Source organism: Bufo gargarizans, chromosome 2 (genome assembly GCF_014858855.1).
Source record: "Bufo gargarizans isolate SCDJY-AF-19 chromosome 2, ASM1485885v1, whole genome shotgun sequence".
In the NCBI taxonomy this organism is placed as follows: domain Eukaryota; kingdom Metazoa; phylum Chordata; class Amphibia; order Anura; family Bufonidae; genus Bufo; species Bufo gargarizans.
In genome coordinates, this window is record NC_058081.1 from 505,579,896 (window position 1) to 505,601,193 (window position 21,298).

The window sequence follows — 21,298 nt, forward strand, 5'->3', positions numbered from 1 at the left end:
TCGCTAATCAGCATTTGTACTTTTATAGTATCTGGAAGTGATCAAAACTGATCACGGTCAGATCTATAATAGTATTAGTGTCACTTTAGTTCGCCCTCCACCCAAAACGCAGTGTTTGCCCGATCAGGCCTGATCGGTCGCCCACATGTGCGTTCGCCCACACCCGCCCCACCGCAGTGACAAAAATATATATTTTTTTGATCACTGCACATTCACTTTACACGCGCTGCGGCGATAAAAAAATCAGTTATATTTTTTATCAACCGCAGCGGCCTCCGGTACTTCGCTAGCCTCCCCTTTGTAAGACAGGCTTGCTTTTTTTCTTGGGTAGTCTCAGGGAATGCCCCTAAATTTAGTTGCCCAAATGTCAAACAGGGGGTATTCTTCTGAAGAGGCCTACAGGCTTCTGACCCAGTCGGATGAGGAATGGGAACCCTCATCTGATGAATCCAGCGGGTCAGAATACGAACCTTTAGAAAGCAGTGGCTCTCTGCCCCAAAGTTCGGACGAGGAGGCTGAGGTCCCTGATAGCACCAGGCGTACCCGGCCCCGTGTCGCTAGACCGCAGGTTGCGCAGGATCCGCTTCAAGAGCAGCAGAGTGGGGCTGGCGCTGTCGGATTACGTGGTGAGGCATAGACCAGCAGCGCAGCCCTCCCTGGACCTAGTACCAGCACTGCCGTACAACCTGGTGAAGTGGCGAGCACCAGAAGGGCAGTTGAAGCTGGTACGGTGGCACGAGCAGTAGTGACCCCGTCGCAGCCACCGCAAAGACGTGCCCGTAGAGCCCCTAGAATCCCTGATGTGCTGGCAAACCCTGATTGGCAGTCCCCAACTTCAGCCGCACCTGTAGTTCCCCCTCTCACCGCCCAGTCTGGAGTTCGGGTTGAGACAGCTCAGATCGGTTCGGCCCTGGGATTTTTTGAGCTGTTCTTGACTGCGGAGCTCTTAGACATAGTCGTGGCCGAAACAAACAGGTATGCCACACAATTTATAACCGCCAACCCGGGAAGCTATTATGCCCAGCCTTTCCGGTGGAAACCAGTCCAAGTTTCCGAAATTAAAACTTTTCTGGGCCTTCTCCTCAACATGGGTCTAACTAAAAAGCATGAATTGCGGTCATATTGGTCCACGAACCCAATTCATCACATGCCCATGTTCTCTGCTGCTATGTCCAGGGCACGTTTTGAGGCCATCCTGCGTTTCCTGCACTTTAGCGACAACACCGCCTCCCGTCCCAGAGGCCACCCAGCTTTTGACCGGCTCCACAAAATTCGGCCCCTCATAGACCATTTCAACCTGAAATTTGCAGATTTGTATACCCCAGAGCAAAATCATCTGCGTAGACGAGTCCCTAATACATTTTACCGGGCGCCTTGGCTTCAAACAATAGATCCCAAGCAAGCACGCCCGGTATGGGGTCAAATTGTATAAGCTCTGTGAAAGGGCCACAGACTATACCCACAAATTTCGGATCTATGAGGGAAAAGATCAGACCCTGGAGCCGGTCGGTTGCCCTGACTACCTGGGGAGCAGTGGGAAGACAGTCTGGGACTTGGTGTCACCCTTATTCGGCAAGGGGTACCATCTTTATGTGGACAATTTCTACACAAGTGTGGCTCTCTTTAGGCATTTGTTTCTAGAACAGATTGGCGCCTTTGGCACCGCGCGAACTAGTCGCGCGGGCTTCCCCCAACGGCTCCACCCGTCTTGCAAGGGGGCAGAGGGCCGCATTGTGTAACGAAGAACTGCTCGCGGTGAAATGGAGAGACAAGCGTGACGTTTACATGCTCTCCTCCATTCACGCAGACACGACAATACAAATTGAGCGCGCAACCCGTGTCATTGAAAAGCCCCTCTCAGTCCACGACTATAACCTCCACATGGGAGGGGTGGACTTCAATGACCAGATGTTGTCTCCGTATTTAGTTTCCCGCAGAACCAGACGCTGGTATAAGAAGGTGTCTGTATATTTAATTCAATTGGCTCTGTATAATAGTTTTTTGTTCTCTACAGTAAGGCTGGGAGAACTGGATCCTTCCTGGGTACAGGAGGTTCCGTGGCCCCATCCACCAGTGTAGTTAGCCGTCTACACGAGCGACATTTCCCCAATGTCGTTCCTGGTACCTCAACCCAACCGTCACCCCGAAAAAAATGTCGTGTCTGTAGCAGGAGTGGAATAAGGCGTGACACCCGCTATTTCTGTCCTGACTGTCCTGACCACCCTGCCCTATGCTTTGGAGAGTGTTTCCGGAAGTACCACACACAGGTACACCTAGCATAGGGATCACATCTCACCAGGACAGGCACACAGGGCTATTAGGGCCCATTCACTCACAGCTGCTGCAAACGTCTCCTTTTACCTGGGACAAAGTGCATAATGCACTTCGCCACATCTTTGGGCGATTTGCTCTTTGCACATTGATCCATGGGGAAGGAGAGGTTTGTTCTATAAAGGTAAAAAAAAAAAAAAACAGTAAGCAAAAAGGTTAATGTTTAGTTCAAAAAGTTAAAGTTTATATGTTCTGTTCCAAAGTTAATAAAATTATTGCGTTGCGGCCTGGTTTTTTCTTTTTTTTTTTTTACCTTCCAGGTGGACCAACCGATCGACTAGCTGCAGCACTGATGTGCATTCTGACAGAAGCATTGCGCTGCTGTCAGATTACACGCAAGTCGGTGTATGCGGCGCTGCAAGACGAGATTTCTACTCTGCAGTAAAAGATACGTTTGCCAAGGCATACGAGCTGAGGAGGAGGCGGCGTTCCTATGCTTTGGCAAACACTTTGTATATAAAAAAAATATATAAAAAAATCCCGGCAATGATTTATTCATCCACATCGATTGATGTGAATGGAGAAATCTGGTTTGCCAGGGCATACGAGCGAAGTGGGTATGGATGTTGGGCGGAGCTCCTATGTCCTGGCAGACGCCTTTCCCCTTTTTTTTTTTTTGGCAGAGATTTTTTCATCCACATTGATCGATGCGAATGAAGAAATTTGTGCCGTTCATTTTTTTTCTTTCAGCCCAGAGGCTGAACGAAAAAAAAAAATCTCATTACCTGTATGCTCAATATAAGGAGAATAGCAGAAACTCCTAATGCTGGCCATACATGTAATGATTGCGGAGACCCTCAAATGCCAGGGCAGTACAAACACCCCACAACTGACCCCATTTTGGAAAGAAGACACCCCAAGGTATTCTCTGAGGGGCATATTGAGTCCATGAAAGATTAAAATTTTTGTCCTAAGTTAGTGGAAAGTGATACTTTGTGAGAAAAAAATAAAAATAAAAATCAATTTCCGCTAACTTATGCCAAAAAAAAAAAAAATCTATGAACTTGCCAGGCCCCTCATTGAATACCTTGGGGTGTCTTCTTTCCAAAGTGGGGTCTTTATACTGCCCTGGCTTTTTAGGGGCCCTAAAGCGTGAGAAGAAGTCTGGGATCCAAATGTCTAAAAATGCCCTCCTAAAAGGAATTTGGGCACCTTTGCGCATCTAGGCTGCAAAAAAGTGTCACACATGTGGTATCGCCGTACTCAGGAGAAGCTGGTGAATGTGTTTTGGGGTGTCATTTTACATATACCCATGCTGGGTGAGATAAATATCTTGGTCAAATGCCAACTTTGTATAAAAAAATGGGAAAAGTTGTCTTTTGCCAAGATATTTCTCTCACCCAGCATGGGTATATGTAAAATGACACCCCAAAACACATTCCCCAACTTCTCCTGAGTACGGCGATACCAGATGTGTGACACTTTTTTGCAGCCAGGGTGGGCAAAGGGGCACATATTCCAAAGTGCACCTTTCGGATTTCGCAGGCCATTTTTTACACATTTTGATTGCAAAGTACTTCTCGCACATTTGGGCCCCTAAATTGCCAGGGCAGTATAACTACGCCACAAGTGACCCCATTTTGGAAAGAAGACACCCCAAGGTATTCCGTGAGGGGCATGGCGAGTTCCTAGTGGAATATGAGACTTTGTAAGAAAAAATAAAAATAATCATCATTTTCCGCTAACTTGTGACAAAAAATATAAAAGTTCTATGAACTCACTATGCCCATCAGCGAATACCTTAGGGTGTCTACTTTCCGAAATGGGGTCATTTGTGGGGTTTTTCTGCTGTCTGGGCATTGTAGAACCTCAGGAAACATGACAGGCGCTCAGAAAGTCAGAGCTGCGTCAAAAAACGGAAATTCACATTTTTGTACCATAGTTTGTAAACGCTATAACTTTTACCCAAACCATTTTATTTTATTTTTTTGCCCAAACATTTTTTTTTTTATCAAAGACATGTAGAACAATAAATTTAGCGAAAAAATTATATATGGATGTCTTTTTATTTGCAAAATTTTACAGCTGAAAGTGAAAAATTTCATTTTTTTGCAAAAAAATCGTTACATTTTGATTAATAACAAAAAAGTAAAAATGTCAGCAGCAATGAAATACCACCAAATGAAAGCTCTATTAGTGAGAAGAAAAGGAGGTAAAATTCATTTGGGTGGTAAGTTGCATGACCGAGCGATAAACGGTAAAAGTAGTGTAGTGCAGAAGTGTAAAAAGTGGCCTGGTCATTAAGGGTGTTTCAGCTAGCGGGGTTGAAGTGGTTAAATATCACCATATTCTGACTACTATAACTTTCTTGTAGTTATATAGCTGTGTGTGACTTTTTGCTCACGTTTTATTACATTTTTTGGGTGAGAGAATCAATAAAAAAAGGTGAATTGCCCATTTTGACCCTTTTTTCTGTTGGAAAATATTTTTATATTTTAATAGAACAGGCGTTTTTGGGTGCGGTGATGCACATGATGTTTATATATTTTTTTATTTATGTATTCATTTTTTTATTCTACAGAAAGGGGGGGTGATTCATTTTTTAAAAACATTTTTTATGGTTTTGTAGTGCATGTTTTATTATATTCTGTACCATTATGTTTATTATATTGGCCTGACACCTAATGGCTAAAATGAGAATTGTAGCTTCAATACCCTGGGTCTGTTCAGAGACCCAGCATATTGAAATCAATTACCGGCATCCTCTTTGGCCGTAGAGGATGCCAGTAAGAAGCCTGCCACACTTGATCACGGCATCTAAAGGCTTTTATTTCCGGTCGTGGTCATTAGCCGCGGTCCCCTGCTGTTTAAAACAGTGGAGAACCGCTGGCCATGGTGTCTGTGGCACGTGCGAGTGGGCGCCATGATTGCCCATCGCACCAGTACCGTACATGTACGACGCTGGTAGCAAAAAGGTTAATTCGGTTTAGTGGTCTAGTGACCTGAATAGACAGAATTTATAGGTCAGACCTCTCATTGGGTTTGGACTAATACGTATATTAGTTTGAGACCTTTGAGCTGAGACTTGCGGTCATTATACAGACGATGAATATATAAAGATACATTCAGGATAGATACTTCAAGAGACTTGTAGGAGCAGGAAGGCTGATGGATGGAGGGTTTTATATGACTAGTGTGAGGAAGCAGTGGTGGTTCCCCCATATTCTCATATGGACCTACCAGTGCGGAGCAGCTTCATTACTCCTCAGCAGATTGAGGCGCCCAGCAGCTCAGTATGGACATTAATAGAAGTATATAAGAGGAGGTTATACCAGAGCCAGTTTTTATTTAATGAATCCCCCATGTTTTACTCCTAGTAGATTTCTGCTTGTAAGGCCTCATGCACACGACCGTGGTGTGTTTTGCGGTCCGCAAATCGCGGATGGTGTCTGTGCGCGTTCCTCAATTTGGCCGTGTGCATGAGGCCTAAGGGGCACAAATTGAATCCAGATATATACGGGCTGCAGTTTACTTCCCCTAGCAGTGGCCATGTCAAGATCTATGCAAACCATGATATGTAAAGGGAGCTCCAGCCACTATTACATCCGTAATAGGAGCATCGGTACTAGCTAGTTCTTAGAGACAGTGGGCACCCCTCTGACCGAACTTAAATGGTTTGTCTCACTTTAGCGCATGGCATTAGACAGTTACTACAAGGCACTTACTAATGTATTGGGATTGTCCATATTGCCTCCTTTGCTGGCTGGAATCATTTTTCCATCACATTATACACTGCTCATTTTCCTGGTTACGACCACCGTGCAATCCAGCAGTGGTCGTCGTGCATAAACGCTATATGAAAAAGCACCGGACACTCTGGTGGCCAGGATCGTGGGAGCATGCATAGGAGTTGAGTAGCGGCTTTTGTCCCAGTCACCTCGTATCTGCACTGCAGCGGGGGCCATAACTCCTGGATACGAGCAATGTATAATGTGATGGGAAAAATGAATCAAGTCAGCAGAGGAAGCAATATGAACAATCACTGTACATTACACGATAAAAGTAATTTCTGAAGTGAGACAACCTATTTTAATGTCCTGTCTTATGTATAATTACTCTTTTTGGCACAAATATGATTTTGTAACGGCCTTTGAAAATCATTTTCAGAGTTTTTTAAATGATTTCAAGACGTATTAGTTATTGGGAGTCGCTTGCCAACTTTATGTGCTCCCTTCTGGTGATCAGTCATTGCCGTAGACTAAGGAGACCACAGGCACCGCTCTTGATCTTGAACGTTTTTGATCACGGCTGCCTGCTATGTTCAGTGCACATGGAGGGAATGCAGCTTATTTCGTTTTTGTTCTTTAATACCATAAAAGCCACACAAAATCATCCAAATGGCTCTGATTAGAATGTGTTGTTATTCTGGAGGACTGACATTGATATGGTTTATATGGATGTGTTCAGACATTTTCAAAGGGATATTCCACCTTTTATGTAAGATGGTTCAATATTTTGTAGACCTAGGTGTCCTAAACGCCATCAGAGTCTTTATGACGATCCACTTGCAGGTGCTGGTATTGTGTCCTTTTTCCCTGCACGCGTCTTCAATCTTTCCATGTAGAAATTAAATGGTGACTTGTTTTTCTTGTATAATGTGTACCTGAGGCTGTGTGGCAGACTCCATAGTTGCCGTATATTGCCCACACAGTACAGCAATTCAGCACTATACTATGCCTACAAAGCCTGTGTAATACTTTCATATAGTGTCCAAATAATACCACCACCACCACATAATGCATAAATAATACTCACATACAGTGTCCACCTAGAACAGTCATTCACACCCTATATAATACCACTGTAAAATGTCCAAATAGTGAGTCTTTTGATGGCTAATTTAACTTTGCGTGGTCTACAGGGGTCCCGGACAGTTGTCGCCCACGTATTATCCCAGGTAATGCTTCGTTAGAATGGAAATAGAGATTCGGTTGAGTCATTCCATTTTGTACGTTTGTGGGAAACACTTGGAGATAAAGATGGGGGGGAGGGGCGCAGCGCCTCAACCCAACTCACGTAATCGGCCAAGAACCTTGGCCTCCTCATTCATTTCTATGTCCCACCATTGTAACTTATTGTTTGGTGTAATCACCTTTCACAACAACAAGCGAAAGCCCAAAGATGTCCGCCAGATTCTGGAGAGCTGCAAAAAAGTCATTTTGTGTTCCTTTTTACTACCACGTTTATGTTCACATGCCATAGTATTTAACCTCCCGCTCTAAAACCGATAGCAAATCGCCTTTAATACCTTGTTCGAGCTCTGCTATTGTGCAGCCGACTTTGCCAGATGGCTGGATTTTACACATGAGCCCAATAAGTACCTGAAAGTAATTCCTTCAAGCGGCTCAGCATTCGCATAAGCAAATGTCACAACGTGAACACGGACAGAAATTACTTTTTCTTTATTTTTTTTTCTTCTTTTTCCGTTCCTGTAGGCAATGGGTGTTGATAGTGACCAAGAAATTGTACAAATGATTGGGACAGAGGAACACGTGATGGCGGCTTTTGGGCCAAGTTTGGAGGAGTGCCAGAAAGCACAGATCTTCACCCAGATGCAGGTGGGAATTTTTTTTATGTGGGCGATATGCCTCATTTCTCAAGTTCTCATGTTTGTATGTTTTGTTTCTTGTATTATATTTTTTAGTTATATATACCGTATATTAACTTATTATGCACATTCCTAATTCTTTATTTAATTTTATGTTGTTGGAATGCAGCCCATGATACAAAGCTTAACAAGGTAGAGAGAGAACCTCAATTACAAGGCTTCTAGGTTGGACTTAACACTAAATAAAGTTTTATTGTTTTTATTTTTTCACCCTTTTGATGTGACCCGGCTGAATAGGCTCAAAATGCTACATGTGTTTTTAGTTACAGCAACAACTTTTTTTTTTTTTTTGCTTTTGCCTTTTAGGTTAGTGTAGATTAGTTTTTTTTTATTATTTGTACTATGACATTTTGCAATACTACAAATACTAGCACAAGTATGGGACTTTTATCCAGGATTGAGTTTTAGTTGTCTGCGCTTCTACAATATCTATTGTGGGAATTGTGTACATCAGGACAACCAATAGCATTAAATGATTGCACCTTCAGCGCTTTGGGCACCATGTCATACCACACTTCTGCACCAGCAGCCGCCAGAGTAGTTTAGTACGGATACCCACAGTAGACACTTGCAGTGACCAATAGTTTGTTGTTTCTTTAATACAGGCTTTAAAGTATATTGGTAATAAAGTAAGAAGGCAGAGGATGTGGGGCGGAGGAGGACATAAAAAGTCCAGAGTGGATGAGGCTCGTGAGCTCCTAGCATCGACGATACTGACTCATGTTCCGGTACGTAGCCTAATAATAAGGGTTTGGACCTTATCTGGTCCTTATTCTGATCTGCCAATTTATTATGTTAGTGTTACCTTTTAAGTTAATCAGTGGCAAAATGTTTCTTATTTTGTATTTTCATGTTATGTTATTTTCTGTCTTGAAAGTTAAAGCGGTTATCTCATGATTAATGTAAAAAAAAAAAAAAAAAAAATTAGAACCAGCCCTGTACCTCACATGGATCCAGAGATCTCCCCATTCATTGCTCTGCTAGATTTATATCAAGCTGGCAGCTCAGGGGAGTGTCTGTTCTACTGCAGCTCAGGGGGCGTGTCTCAGCTCTCCCTATCACAGCTCAGGAGGCAGTTGAAGGAGGAAACTGAGCACGTGCGGCCATCTTAGTAAGCCGGACAAAGAAGTAAGCAAAAGAACAGGTGGCACAATACAGATAGCTTTTTATTGAATAACTCAGCGGCTATACAAAGTATTTAATTACATGCAATTACAAAACTGTTCAGGTCCAGGTGCTGACTTAAAAACTGTTGAATATTTTTCATGTGGGAACCCCTTTAATGACCATCATTGGAACATTTTTCTTTTCTACAATTTGCAACCAAAATAAGAAAGAAATTAAGTTTGCAAATAGTCTTGCCTGAAATTAGAAATGTCCATGCTATCTTGTGTATACAGCACAGCTGCTATTCAGACCTATGTTTAATCATGGTTACATAGTACAAACAAACCCTGTGTAGTCTGATCTCGCAGTCATACTCTCTTCCATCACTCCCATACTTCTTGCAAACATAGATTTGATCAGACTACAGGGTTTGCGTGTGTTAGATTAAAATAGAGACGCATAGGTCTGAATAGATGTATAGTAGGTGGTTTTGAATGAAGAATAGTTTTACTTCTTAGATGAGGTAGGCATGGTATTAAATATATTAAAGGGGTTATCTATTTTTATTTTATTTTTTAATCTCCACATAGCCCTGTTTTAACCCAAAATGGACGGGGGTTGTGCAGCTCTAGGTTCAGGCAGCTCACAGTGCCCTGACTTGCGGCTGTGCATAGTATTGCAGCTTAGCCCCATTCACTTGGATGGGACTAAGCTTCACCTAGGCCAACTGACAGATAACTGTGATGTCTTGTGGCCCAGAAGAGACCTAAGCACTAATCGGCGGGAGTGTCTGGAGTCTGACCCCTGCAGATATCATATTGATGACCTTTCCTGAGGATAGGCCATCATTTTGAAAATCCCATAGAACCCCCTTAAAGTGTTTTAGACACCTTTTTTTTTTTTTTTTTTTTTTTTTTTTTCCAACTTGCCTGATGGTCTGCTCCCATAGGTTCCTCATACTGAAGTGCTCTCTGCTTTTAAAGTGCACCACAAACCCTAAACTCTGCACCAAGGGACATCTGCAAGATCCAACCAGGAAACCCCTTCCGCTGTCACCGAGGGCAGGGTTTGTAGAACAGCCCATTGCAGAGGGCACTTCATCATGAGGGACCGTGTAGAGCAGGATTCAGCAACCTTCGCCACTCCAGCTGTTCTGAAACTACAGCTCCCAGAGTGCTTCATTCACTTCTATGGGAGTTAGAAGAACAGCTGAGCATGTTGCATGCTGGAAGTTGTAGTTTCACAGCAGCTGGCTGCCGAAGGTTGCTGATCCCTGGCCTAGAGAGCACTTGCAAACGCCACGTATTAAAACTTTTATTTTGAACCTGTGGAGCAAGTATAAGGCCACATTAAAATTATGGTGGAAACAAAAAAATGGCTGTCTTTGATCCTTTTTCAAATTATTATTATTATTTTTTTTGACTGCCATTATTCACGGAAGATGAAAAAAATGTGATATGCCAGTTTACTGTGCGATACTGTAGGCGCTACTAATGAGGTCATCCTATTAATACAGAACCAATGCTGGTGCACAAAGTGCTTCTAGATTTGTGCTAGTGTGGAGCTGCTAGAACTCCTTATTGCCTCCATGCACATGGCCCTGTGGATATACCATAGGTCAATAAGGGGAATCTGCTTGTGAATGTTTGTCATTGTAAAATATAACGGAAGTGTCATTTTTCAATAGGTAAAGGAATTTAACTTCAGAGCAAAATGCTTCTACACTGCGGTCATGGTCCGGAGAGTGATCTTGGCTCAAGGAGAAAATAAAGTCGATGATCGAGATTATTATGGGAACAAGAGGTTGGAGCTTGCAGGACAGGTAGGGAGATCCCCCTAGTACATGGCATATATATGAAGAAAAAGTTTACAAACTGATAAAAGAAACCCAAATGGCAGGTGACCCTAATGTAAAATTTGTATAATCACCATTTGCCGTGTGGTAATAATCTATTATACCGTTGTATCTTTAATGCAGGTAAAGGCTGGCGGTGTAGGGATTATCCAAATTTTATCCGAAATTTATCTCTTATAACTCTGACTTTGTAGATCTAATAGGTTGCTGTGGACTTCACCCCCAGTTCTTGTCTGCACCACTTTTCATTCATGGGGTCCAGTACTACTACTAATGGGGTCTGTCTTTATCTTGCATCACTCAAGGTGGCTGCGTGCTCTGAATGTCCAAGTACTAGAGTCCCCACTGATGGCTGGAGTGTTTTAGGTTGCAGTCACTTAGTGTGCACTTTACGCCAGAGGTGAACGTCCGTTACACAAGTTTCAATATGCAGCTAATGTGTGACATTGCAGGTGCTAAACAAGAGTTTGTGCAGCAGCTTGTGATCACTATGGAGGAAGATGCACAATAGCTGGATGAACAGAGGAACCTCCTTTGGTCCCAGTACACCGTGGTATGTGGTCCTCGATAGGTCATCAATATCTGATTGTTGGGGGTGCCGGTTGTTAGGCCCCTTTCGATAAGTTGTTAGGAGTGAGAAAAGAGCTGGAAACACGGCTTCATTCAAAATGTGATGGCTATGCTGGGTTACTGTAGCTCAGCTTCCATGACCCAGTTTAGCTCTATTCCCAGCAGTAGTTCTGGTGTTGACAGATGCAGGTAACAGCTGATTGGTGGGGTATTTAACACCCACAGATCTAATATTGATGACTTCTCCAGAGGATAGAAGAAAAACCAATAGATGACGGCAGCATATTCAAAACAAGGGTCCTTTATTCACCAAACGTCCATGAACAATGTACAAAAAAGTATATAAAAGGCAAAGTTTCGGCTACATTCTAGCCTTTGTCAAGCATGTTATTAAGTGACTATTGAAAATATTTAAAGTGCTTCATGTCCCACCCACCATCATTAAAAACCAATCAAAATGTCTCAAAATATTTGGGATCCACCTACTCATTAAGATCTCTCCAATGAATACCTCTCCTCGATAATGAACGTCACCTTAATCAAACGTGAACTAAATAAGTGATTACCTTATGTGATCATACGTGTTCTCCACGTGGTAGATGGCGGGTAATGGAGTCCACATTACATGCACACCAGTTCCATCGCAGCGTCTATCAAATTCCTCCGCACACGCTCACATGCAATCCTATCACTTCCGCCGTGCCGGCATGACGTCAGTTCGCCATGTGATACAAACAGGTCACATGTCACACTCGAAACTCCGCTGACAAGAAGAGTGTCCATATCTCCATGGAGATCGGCACACCGCGGCGCTACAGTCTCTGTCACATGATCCCCTCAGTAACAAACAATCAAAGGGTTTTCCCCGCCTCCAAGGAGATCAATCGTCAACAGCCGCATAGCTAAATAAGACACAGAAATAAGAGGAGACATCCATGTATTATATCTTCATATATCATACTCGCCCAATCTATAAAGTCATTATAAATACCTCTTACTAGTACATAATGTGTATCCACCGTCCGCCATATTCCACCTAAAAAAAGACAAAAACACGGTTAAGAATAGTACAACTATAAAAATGATATATACTCTATACTGATGAATATTAATTATGAACTTATTCAATACCACTTACATTTGAATTCAATATTCAACCCGAAGGGTTGTAGAGACCTCAAAGTAAAAATCCACCTCAATTCTTTTTTTTGAAGAATCACCTCTCGGTCACCTCCTCTCCTCAATGTCCTCACTGAATCAATTACACGGAGCCTCAATTGGTCAATTGAGTGACCATAGTCTATAAAATGTTTTGCAACCGTTTTTTCCACCATCTTTTTTCTGATAGTACTTTTAGGTTTATTGATTCTTTCCCTGATTTCCAGTCATCTCCCCAACATAAATGAGACCACATGGGCATTGGATCATATAAATGACATTCTTAGATCTACATGTGTAATAACTTCTAATATTGAATGTATGTCCAGTGTATGGGTGTGCAAAAGTGTCCCCCTTAATTAGGTTATCACAATTGCAACAACCCAAACACGGAAAATTGCCCATTTTTCATGGGGCCAAGTAATGTTGTCTCTCAACAATTGTACCACCTATATCTGCCTTAACCAACTTATCATGTAGACTAGTGTTCTTTTAGTAAGCCATGAGGGGAGGTGCCTTGAATTCTCGTATTTCACGTAGGCCTCTTTGCAAAATGTGCCATTCTTTTCTCAAAATTTCCGCTATCTTACCACTATATGTGCCAAAAGATCAGGGGCGTAACTAGAAGTGACTGGTCCCCACAGCAAATATTTGTAAGGGCCCCCTCCAGCACGCTTCGCACTCCACTCCTTTGGCACAGTGTAGCGGTATACTGTATATTGTGTGGCACAGTGTAGAGGTATACTGTATATTGTGTGGCACAGTGTAGGCTATATGTGTAGAACATAAACATATTTCATATGAAAACTTACAATTACTTGGCTTGGCCCTTGGGATCTCGGACGCCACTTCCACACTTTGGCCGGGGGCTCGGTGGAGCTGATGTTGTGTTTTATCCTAATGAGAGAGATTTCATAATAAGGATTTGGAGAAGGGGCAGAGGAATAGCAGAGCAGGGAGAGGCTGGTGCTGCTACTAGGGGGTCATGCCATGGGGGAGTAATAAAGCCCACCATAATGCCCCCCCAGCAGAAATAATTCTCCTTATAATGTGACAGTGCAAAAAATACCCCCTTGTAATGCCCCCAGTTGAGCTAATGTCCCCATAGTGCCCCCATAATGTCCCAGTATAAAATACCCCTATATAGTGCCCCACATAATGTACCATACCCCCTTGTAATGCCCCCAGTTGAGCTACTGTCCCCATAGTGCCCCCATAATGTACCAGTATAAAATGCCCCATATATAGTGCCCCAGTAGATGCCCCTCAGTGTCCGGCCTCTGATAGGCTGCTGGCCTAGTGTCCCCCATAATGCCCCCCAATAATGTGCCAGTAAGTGTCCCCATAGATGCCCCCCCATCATGTGCCAGTATCAAGTGCCTCTCTCCTCCCGCCCCATGTCCCAGTATCATAGTGCCACCCCCCATGTGCCAGTATCAAGTGCCTCTCTCCTTCCCACCCCCCCCCATGTGCCAGTATCATAGTGCCAAACCCCCCCATGTGCCAGTATCAAATGCCTCTCTTCCCCCCCATGTCCCAGTATCATAGTGCCATCTCTCCCCCCAAAAAGTGGCAGTATCAAGTGCCTCTCTCTTCCCCCCATTGTCCCAGTATCATAGTGCCCCCCCCATGTGCCAGTATCAGGTGCCCTCCCCCCACCCCCATGTGCCAGTATCAGGTGCCTCTACCCCCCCCCCCCCCCCCATGTGCCAGTATCAGGTGCCTCTCTTCGCCTTCCCCCCCCCCCCCATGTGCCAGTATCAGGTGCCTCTCTCCCCATGTGCCAGTATCAGGTGCCTCCCGCTCCCCCCCCATGGCAGTAACAGTCGGGTATTAAAAAAATAATAAACACTTATACTTACCTCCATTTCAGCGATGCGATGCAGCCTATTCCTATGTCCTGCCCTGTATGTCCATATATGAAGTCAGTGCTTGTATTTCAGAAAAGTTTCTGCTGGGATTCGAACCCAAGACCTTCTGTATCTGTCCCAGCACACCCAGCTCTGCTACATCTATATATCTCTAAGTATTGCTATGCAGTAGATGGCTATATAGAGATATAGCAAAGCTGAGTGTGCTGGTGCAGCTGATGTGTATAGATGTTGCAGAGCTGGGTTTGCTGGGGCAGCTGTCATATATAGAGATATAACAGAGCTGAGTGTGCTGGGACAGCTGTCATATAGAGATATAGCAGTGCTGGGTGTGTTGGGGTAGCTGTCATGTGTATAGATGTACACTTAGCCAGCTATAACAGTAGAAGTCTCATATTTTTTTCAATCAGTGGCAATGCAGTCCTTATGGCTGTGTGGGTAAATGCTTTGCCTCTGATACATGGAGGTTGTGGGTTCGAATCCCAGACACATCAGGTGACTTCAGAAGACAGTAAGATTAGATCACATTAGCGAGGGGGCCTGGTCCGCTGCCGCTGCTGCTGTGAAGGGGCCCTGAACATTAAGACAAGAATCGATCATATTTAACTAACTTGAAAATAAACTGTCACACACGCTGCCCGGACCCCGAAGCAGCTGCTTCCCCGGTAGTAACGCCACTGCAGAAGATGATACAAAGGAAATCCTATTTCCCATCTCCTTAGTTTTAGACCTCTTCTGTAAAGTGACCTCTCTGTCAATGGCCAATACCTTATTACGGGATCTCTCCAATAGTGTACAGGAGATGTTTGGAGAATCTATTGCACATCTCAACAACCCTATTATAAAATTTATCGTCATCGGAGACCTCTTTTGACCCTCAACAATTGACTCCACGGTAATGATTCAATCATTCATCGTGTATGGTCACTATCATAGCTTAACAAATTATCAGTGGTTTTCTGAAAAAAAATCTGTCTTAAGAATACCTTCTTCCACATAGACTCCTCACTTCCAAAAATTTGAATTCCTGATCTGATACCTTTTTGGTTAATTGTAGTCCAGGGACTGTTCTATTCAGATGCTGGTTGAAAGTCTCCAACCCTTCCAAAGTCCCACTCCAAACCAAGAAGACGTCATTGACGTAGCGCCACCAGCACAGGATCCTCGCCATAAATGCAGATTGATACACCAGCTAGTCCTCCACCTGGGCCATGAAGATATTAGCGTAAGTTGGGGCCAAATTGGACCCCATCGCTGTGCTCTGCTTCTGTTGTTAATAGGTGTACCCAAAGAGGAAATAATTCCTCCTGAGGACAACCTCCAGCAGGCGGAGGACAAACTGGGTAGCACCTAGAGAGGACCCCATATCGCATATGTACGCAATACTCTGTCCAGGAATATAGCTATGGTACTAAATATTAAAACCCTACCCGATGCTATCTGTCTACCAGGGGGATCAATGAGCCCCTTATGGATTTTTGGAAGTACATATATTAAAAGGGTAATGGGATGTTGCACTTTCAAATATTTATCAGAATCCATAATAACCACTGCACCCCCTTTGTCCGCGGGTTTTATTATAATCCTGTTGATCTGTTAGAGACCTTTAAGCATTTATTTCCTGTTTAGATAGACCATGTACATAATTCTTACTTAATTTTCTAATCTGTTTGGAGAGTAAGGGAGCAATTTAGGGAGAATTATGTACATAATCTATCTAAACAGGAAAGGAATGCTTTAAAAGGGTTCTGCACTTTGTTTAAACTGATCTATCCTCTGGATAGATCATCAGCATCTGATCGGCGGGGGTCCGACACCCGGGACCCCTGCCGATCAGCTATTTGAGAAGGCAGTGGTGTTCCAGCAGCGCCGCGGCCTTCTCACTGTTTACCGCCAGCCCAGTGACATCACGACTAGTATCACTGGCCTGGGCGGGGCTAAGCTCCATTCAAGTGAACAGAGCTTAGCTGCGCCCCGGCATACTAGTCATCACATCACTGGGCCGGCGGTAAACAATGAGAAGGCCGCGGCGCTGCTGGAGCACCACTGCCTTCTCAAACAGCTGATCGGCGGGGGTCCCGGGTGTCGGACCCCCGCCGATCAGATGCTGATGATCTATCCAAAGGATAGATCCTCTGTGCTTCCTGCATCTGTATGCTGTCCATCCCACAAAATAATATTTCCTTTACTTGTCTGTAAAGTGGGGATCCATTGAAGTCAATGGATCCGGAACAAAATGTGGCCTGCAGACGTAAAAGCATCCGGTATTTTGCAGGATTACGGACTGCAGAATGCTTACAGTCATGTGCATAAAGTCTTAATTTCAAGAAAATGAAAATTATGTAGTAAAACTAAGAAACCCAAAATAGGGTCAATATAAACTACAAATTACCTGCAAGAACACAAGCCCTCATCCAGTTTTGTCAACAGGAAAATAAAACCATATTCTTTTGTTCTTAGAATTGGTCGATTAAATAATTGCAAAAGCAAACACAATGCAACAGCACTCTGCAAGCACAAATAATGAAGTCAATACAGTAGTGCCAGACTCGCTATAGAAAATGTACTAATGCTAATGGCAAATACATTTCTGTACAAATTACTTGTGCCAGTCTGCCAAGGAAATAATTGATCTTTAAAGCCCCCAAATAGGCCAGTCTTTAAAGAGGTTGGAAGAGCGATTGCTGCCCAAATAAAAATCCATCATGATGCCAATGGCTACAGGTTCTGCTCCCAGTTCACTCAATTTGTAAAGGAAAAGTGGAGCATTTGTCCATTTAAAGCAGATTAGCTTTCTTTCCATAAGAAAAAGAAGGGATCTGGTTGTTATAGGCAGACGCTTCACTTTTCCTTCGCACCAGTTTTGATAAATGTCCCTGTTGTCTAAATGAATTTGACAAAATCAAAGCGTCTTTTGACTTGTATTTTACGGACCAGCAGCTTGGCGAAACTTTTCGCTCATCTCAGTCTGTTTTCTTACTTTATTTTTCCATTTTCTCCTGTACAAATTCCCCGTTCTGTCTGTATAAGCTAGATTTGGCAGCCGTTTCCATTTTGAGCGTCTTCCCCGGTAAAATGTTCAGTTCCAGCAGAATACATACTGTTGCATAGAAAGGAGAACTGTTCTCAATGTGTTCAGATCACTGGAAGAGACGGCTCTGGCAACAATGGCTTGCGGAAGACTGTATTGTGTCTACAAAGAAAAAAGAGAATACAAAATGATGTGATTTTTCTGCTAATTTCACACCCCACGGGAAAAAGAAGTATGAAATGGGCTCCAGCTTAAGATAACAGATGTGGCCCCATAAGCCAAACCACTAGAGGATTGGGGTAGGCCCTTCGCCAGCAGAGGTGTTAGCAAGACCTACCGATTTGAGACTTAATCTTTTCACCTTGCGCCTCCCTCTTCTTAATGTGTTCATTATTTGTGAAGCATTACCCTGTCTCTTTTGTTTCGCCGTATTTTTCTGTGTCTAATGCAGCTTGCTTTGTGAGGACGAGATATGGAGCAGGCCTCGAAATCCACCACCCTGCACGGCAAGGGATTTCTGCCTTGTGACAAAAGAATAGCGCATTGACTTCAGAGATTGCCTAATCCCGGCTGTTCTGATAATGTAATTAAGGCTGCCTAATGTCTTTAATTTTGCATCCGGTTTGTGTGAAAAGGAGAATTTGGCACTCTAACAGCTTTAGCGCTAAATAGCAATCTCAAGGCGCCTAATTAGAATTCTCTGACATCAAGCTAATTGGCGAAACTGTTGCAGCGGCTTAAATTCTTTCATATTTTTCTGCCCCTTTCCCCCCCCTCCCCTACTATTATTGGTGTCTTGTAAACTGTAAAGTCTTTGACTAATGTGAATTGGAAAATCGGATGGCTGTTAACCTGTACAGTGCCAGAAAGGTCACGTTACTAAACTCTCTGCTGATATACCTATTGTAATGATTAAAGGGCTTCTCCGGGCTGTAGATATCGATGACTTTTCCTCTGGATAGGTAATCAATATCAGATCAGTGGGGGTCCAACATCCGGCAACCCTACCTATAAGATGTTTCTGGAAACTGTGGCACCCCTGGGCTATATACAGTATACAGAGCTAGAGGCAGACAGCTCTTTACATTGTCTAGTGGCCGTGTTGAGGTACTGCAGGTCAGCACTCATTCTAGTCAGTGGGCGCCGAGCTTCAGTACTCTGCCGCCCGATACTACAAAATGTATGGAGTAGTCTTCTGCTCCTTACACCCAGAAACAGCTGATGGATGGGGGTGCCAGATGTAGATCCACCACTGATTCTATAGTAATGACCTATCCTGAGGATCGGTCCTCAATATCTGTAGCCCGGAGAAATCCTTTAGTGTCCTGGACACTGTGACTATATGTAAGACTTTGAATGAGATGGAGATTTATCACGACTGGTGCACAAATCTTGATATCCACTGCAGTGCCGGGGGATGCACCTAATTTATGACGAGGTTCAGGCCTGGTCATAAATTGGGTGCATCCTCTGACAGCCTGTGCGTCTAATCAGAAATCTGCCATAGATTTCTTGCTTTATTTGGGCCATTCTCCCCATTTCAGAATGGTGGCGAGGGCCATTCTCCCCATTTCAGAATGGTGGCGAGGGCCGCATAAACACTGGGAGTTACGACACAGAGTTTGCAAATTTTTAATGCCACTTGCGAGAGAGATGTTAAATCTCTCCTGTTGAATTTATTACCTTTTTATCATCTTTTTTTTTTTTTGAGAAAATGCAAATAACCTTGGCTATTCCGGCATTGTTCTTTGCGTTTTTATATTATCTATCATGTAGATGGAGATAACAAATGCTTAGTGTTTTTTTAAGTTTTAATTTACGCAATAAAAACTTATTTTAGGTTAGACAAAGTTGTTTTTGGGAGCAACATTCTGGGAGCAATTTATTATTTCATAGACATAGCAGCTTGAGTTTTTCTTTATATTTTGTCAGATGACTTTATGGACTCCATTTCTAATCCCCCCCCCCCCCACACACACACAAATAGTAACCATTATTAAAACATGAAAAAAAGCTTTGTCTTTTAATGAAATTTTATTGAAGATAACTAACGCATTGGTACCCAACGATTGGTTTGGCGGGTGCAGATGACCAGACATTGGCAGCCTTTTGGTCAATAGCGACCACTTCATCTAAAAGTTCTAAAGGGGTTGTGCAGTGCAAAAATATTGATGACCTAATCTCAGGATACGTCATCAATATCAGATCATTGGGGGTACGCCCGCCCGGTCGATCAGCTGTCTGAGGGGTGTGCTGACTCATTTGCCATGGCCGCGTAGGGTAATAACAACTGTTTGCCCCTTGCACTTGAATGGGATGAGCAGTTGTAATTACCCTGTGGCGGCGAGACGATGTGCAAGTAATTTTAAAGCAGAAGCGAGTGCTGCTAGCCCTTCAACCAACTGATTGCGTGGGTGCTGAGGGTTGAACCCCTGCTGATCTGAGGATACGTCGTCAATATTTTTGCATTGCACAACCTATTTACCGGTAAATGCTGGAGCTAGCTCTGATCTGGCGGGAGCCCAGCTGTGCATTACAGCCACACTCCCACCGCAGTCTCATGGGCAGAACCCACAAAATCTTCACGACTGAAATATCCATCATTCGGGGTTAATTGGGTATTCTAGCTGTTAGATATTGTTTAAGTCGTCAGTATTGGATTGGTGGGGTCCCGCACCCAGCACCCCCACCAAACAGCTGCTTTCAGCAATTGCCAATGCAGGTAACTAACAGCGGACGGAGCTGGAAGCAGAAGGCCCCATCCAATCTGAAGTGGCTATGGTGGAGTGGGCGCAAAGCTGTAGTACACCGACATGACTATTACACAGTTTCTGTCACCTGCTGCAAAGCACAGCTGATTGATGGGGTGCTGGGTGTCGGACCCCAAACACTCTGATATTGATTACCTGTGCGGAGGATACCTCTTTAAGTTTTTGGGTGCCCTAATATTGCCATGGAGTTTTTGTGTCAATCGACAACATACGGCGGTAGGATCGCCACTGTGTGGGCATTTTGCAAGGAAATTGCTGTAAGGCTAGACTAGACTATTTAGAATTTCCCGTACTAGGTCAAGTAATGTACATTTATTTTTGGTTTGCAGCTGCTTTCACTCCTATTTGAAGACTTGTTTAAAAAGTTTAATTCTGAGATGAAGAAGATTGCTGACCAGGTCATTCCTAAGCAAAGGGCTGCTCAGTTTGATGTTGTCAAGCATATGCGTCAAGACCAGATCACCAATGGCATGGTGAATGCCATCTCTACGGTAAGCAGAGAGGATTGCTTTACGTTTTATTTATTTTGGGAGCCTCAAAGTGTTAGGGTACAGGCGCACACGGAAGAAAATCTGCAGCATAACTGGACGAAAAACCACAGCTGCAAAATCGGCATCTTGTGGATTTTGGGGTGGAAATGCTGCAGATTTGGCAATCTGCTGGATATGTCCATAACAAAAGTTTACATGCTGCAAAAATCCTCGGCGCATGTCAAATTATGTGCAGATTCTGGCGTGGATTTTCCGAATGCAGTTATACTGTGGAGAATCTGTGCCATTTATGCTACTTATAGCTGTACCCCTATAGCGTGTCCTAACAATATCCTCATACTGTTATACATTTATTACCCCTTTGATGGTACTGTGGGATGATGATTGTTGCTTGCTGATAGATGAGGACTGTGATTCCCTGTAATATGTTGGTGTAGAATGTGTTGGGGGCTCGTATATCATATTTGTAGCTCTGGGTTGTCACAGACTTGTTAACTTTTGCACT

The 21,298-nt window shown here is 43.6% G+C and overlaps 1 protein-coding gene across 1 annotated transcript in view; it reads left to right on the forward strand.

Annotated features, from left to right (window-relative positions):
* The window catches only part of POLR3B (RNA polymerase III subunit B), a 127,561-nt gene that overhangs the window by 24,605 nt on the left and 81,658 nt on the right, over nt 1-21,298 (forward strand). Inside the window, exons 10-13 of the mRNA XM_044277931.1 lie at nt 7,767-7,889; nt 8,545-8,667; nt 10,734-10,868; nt 20,632-20,793. Of these exons, the coding sequence (XP_044133866.1) occupies nt 7,767-7,889; nt 8,545-8,667; nt 10,734-10,868; nt 20,632-20,793 (543 nt within the window). The remainder of the gene's footprint in view (nt 1-7,766; nt 7,890-8,544; nt 8,668-10,733; nt 10,869-20,631; nt 20,794-21,298) is intronic.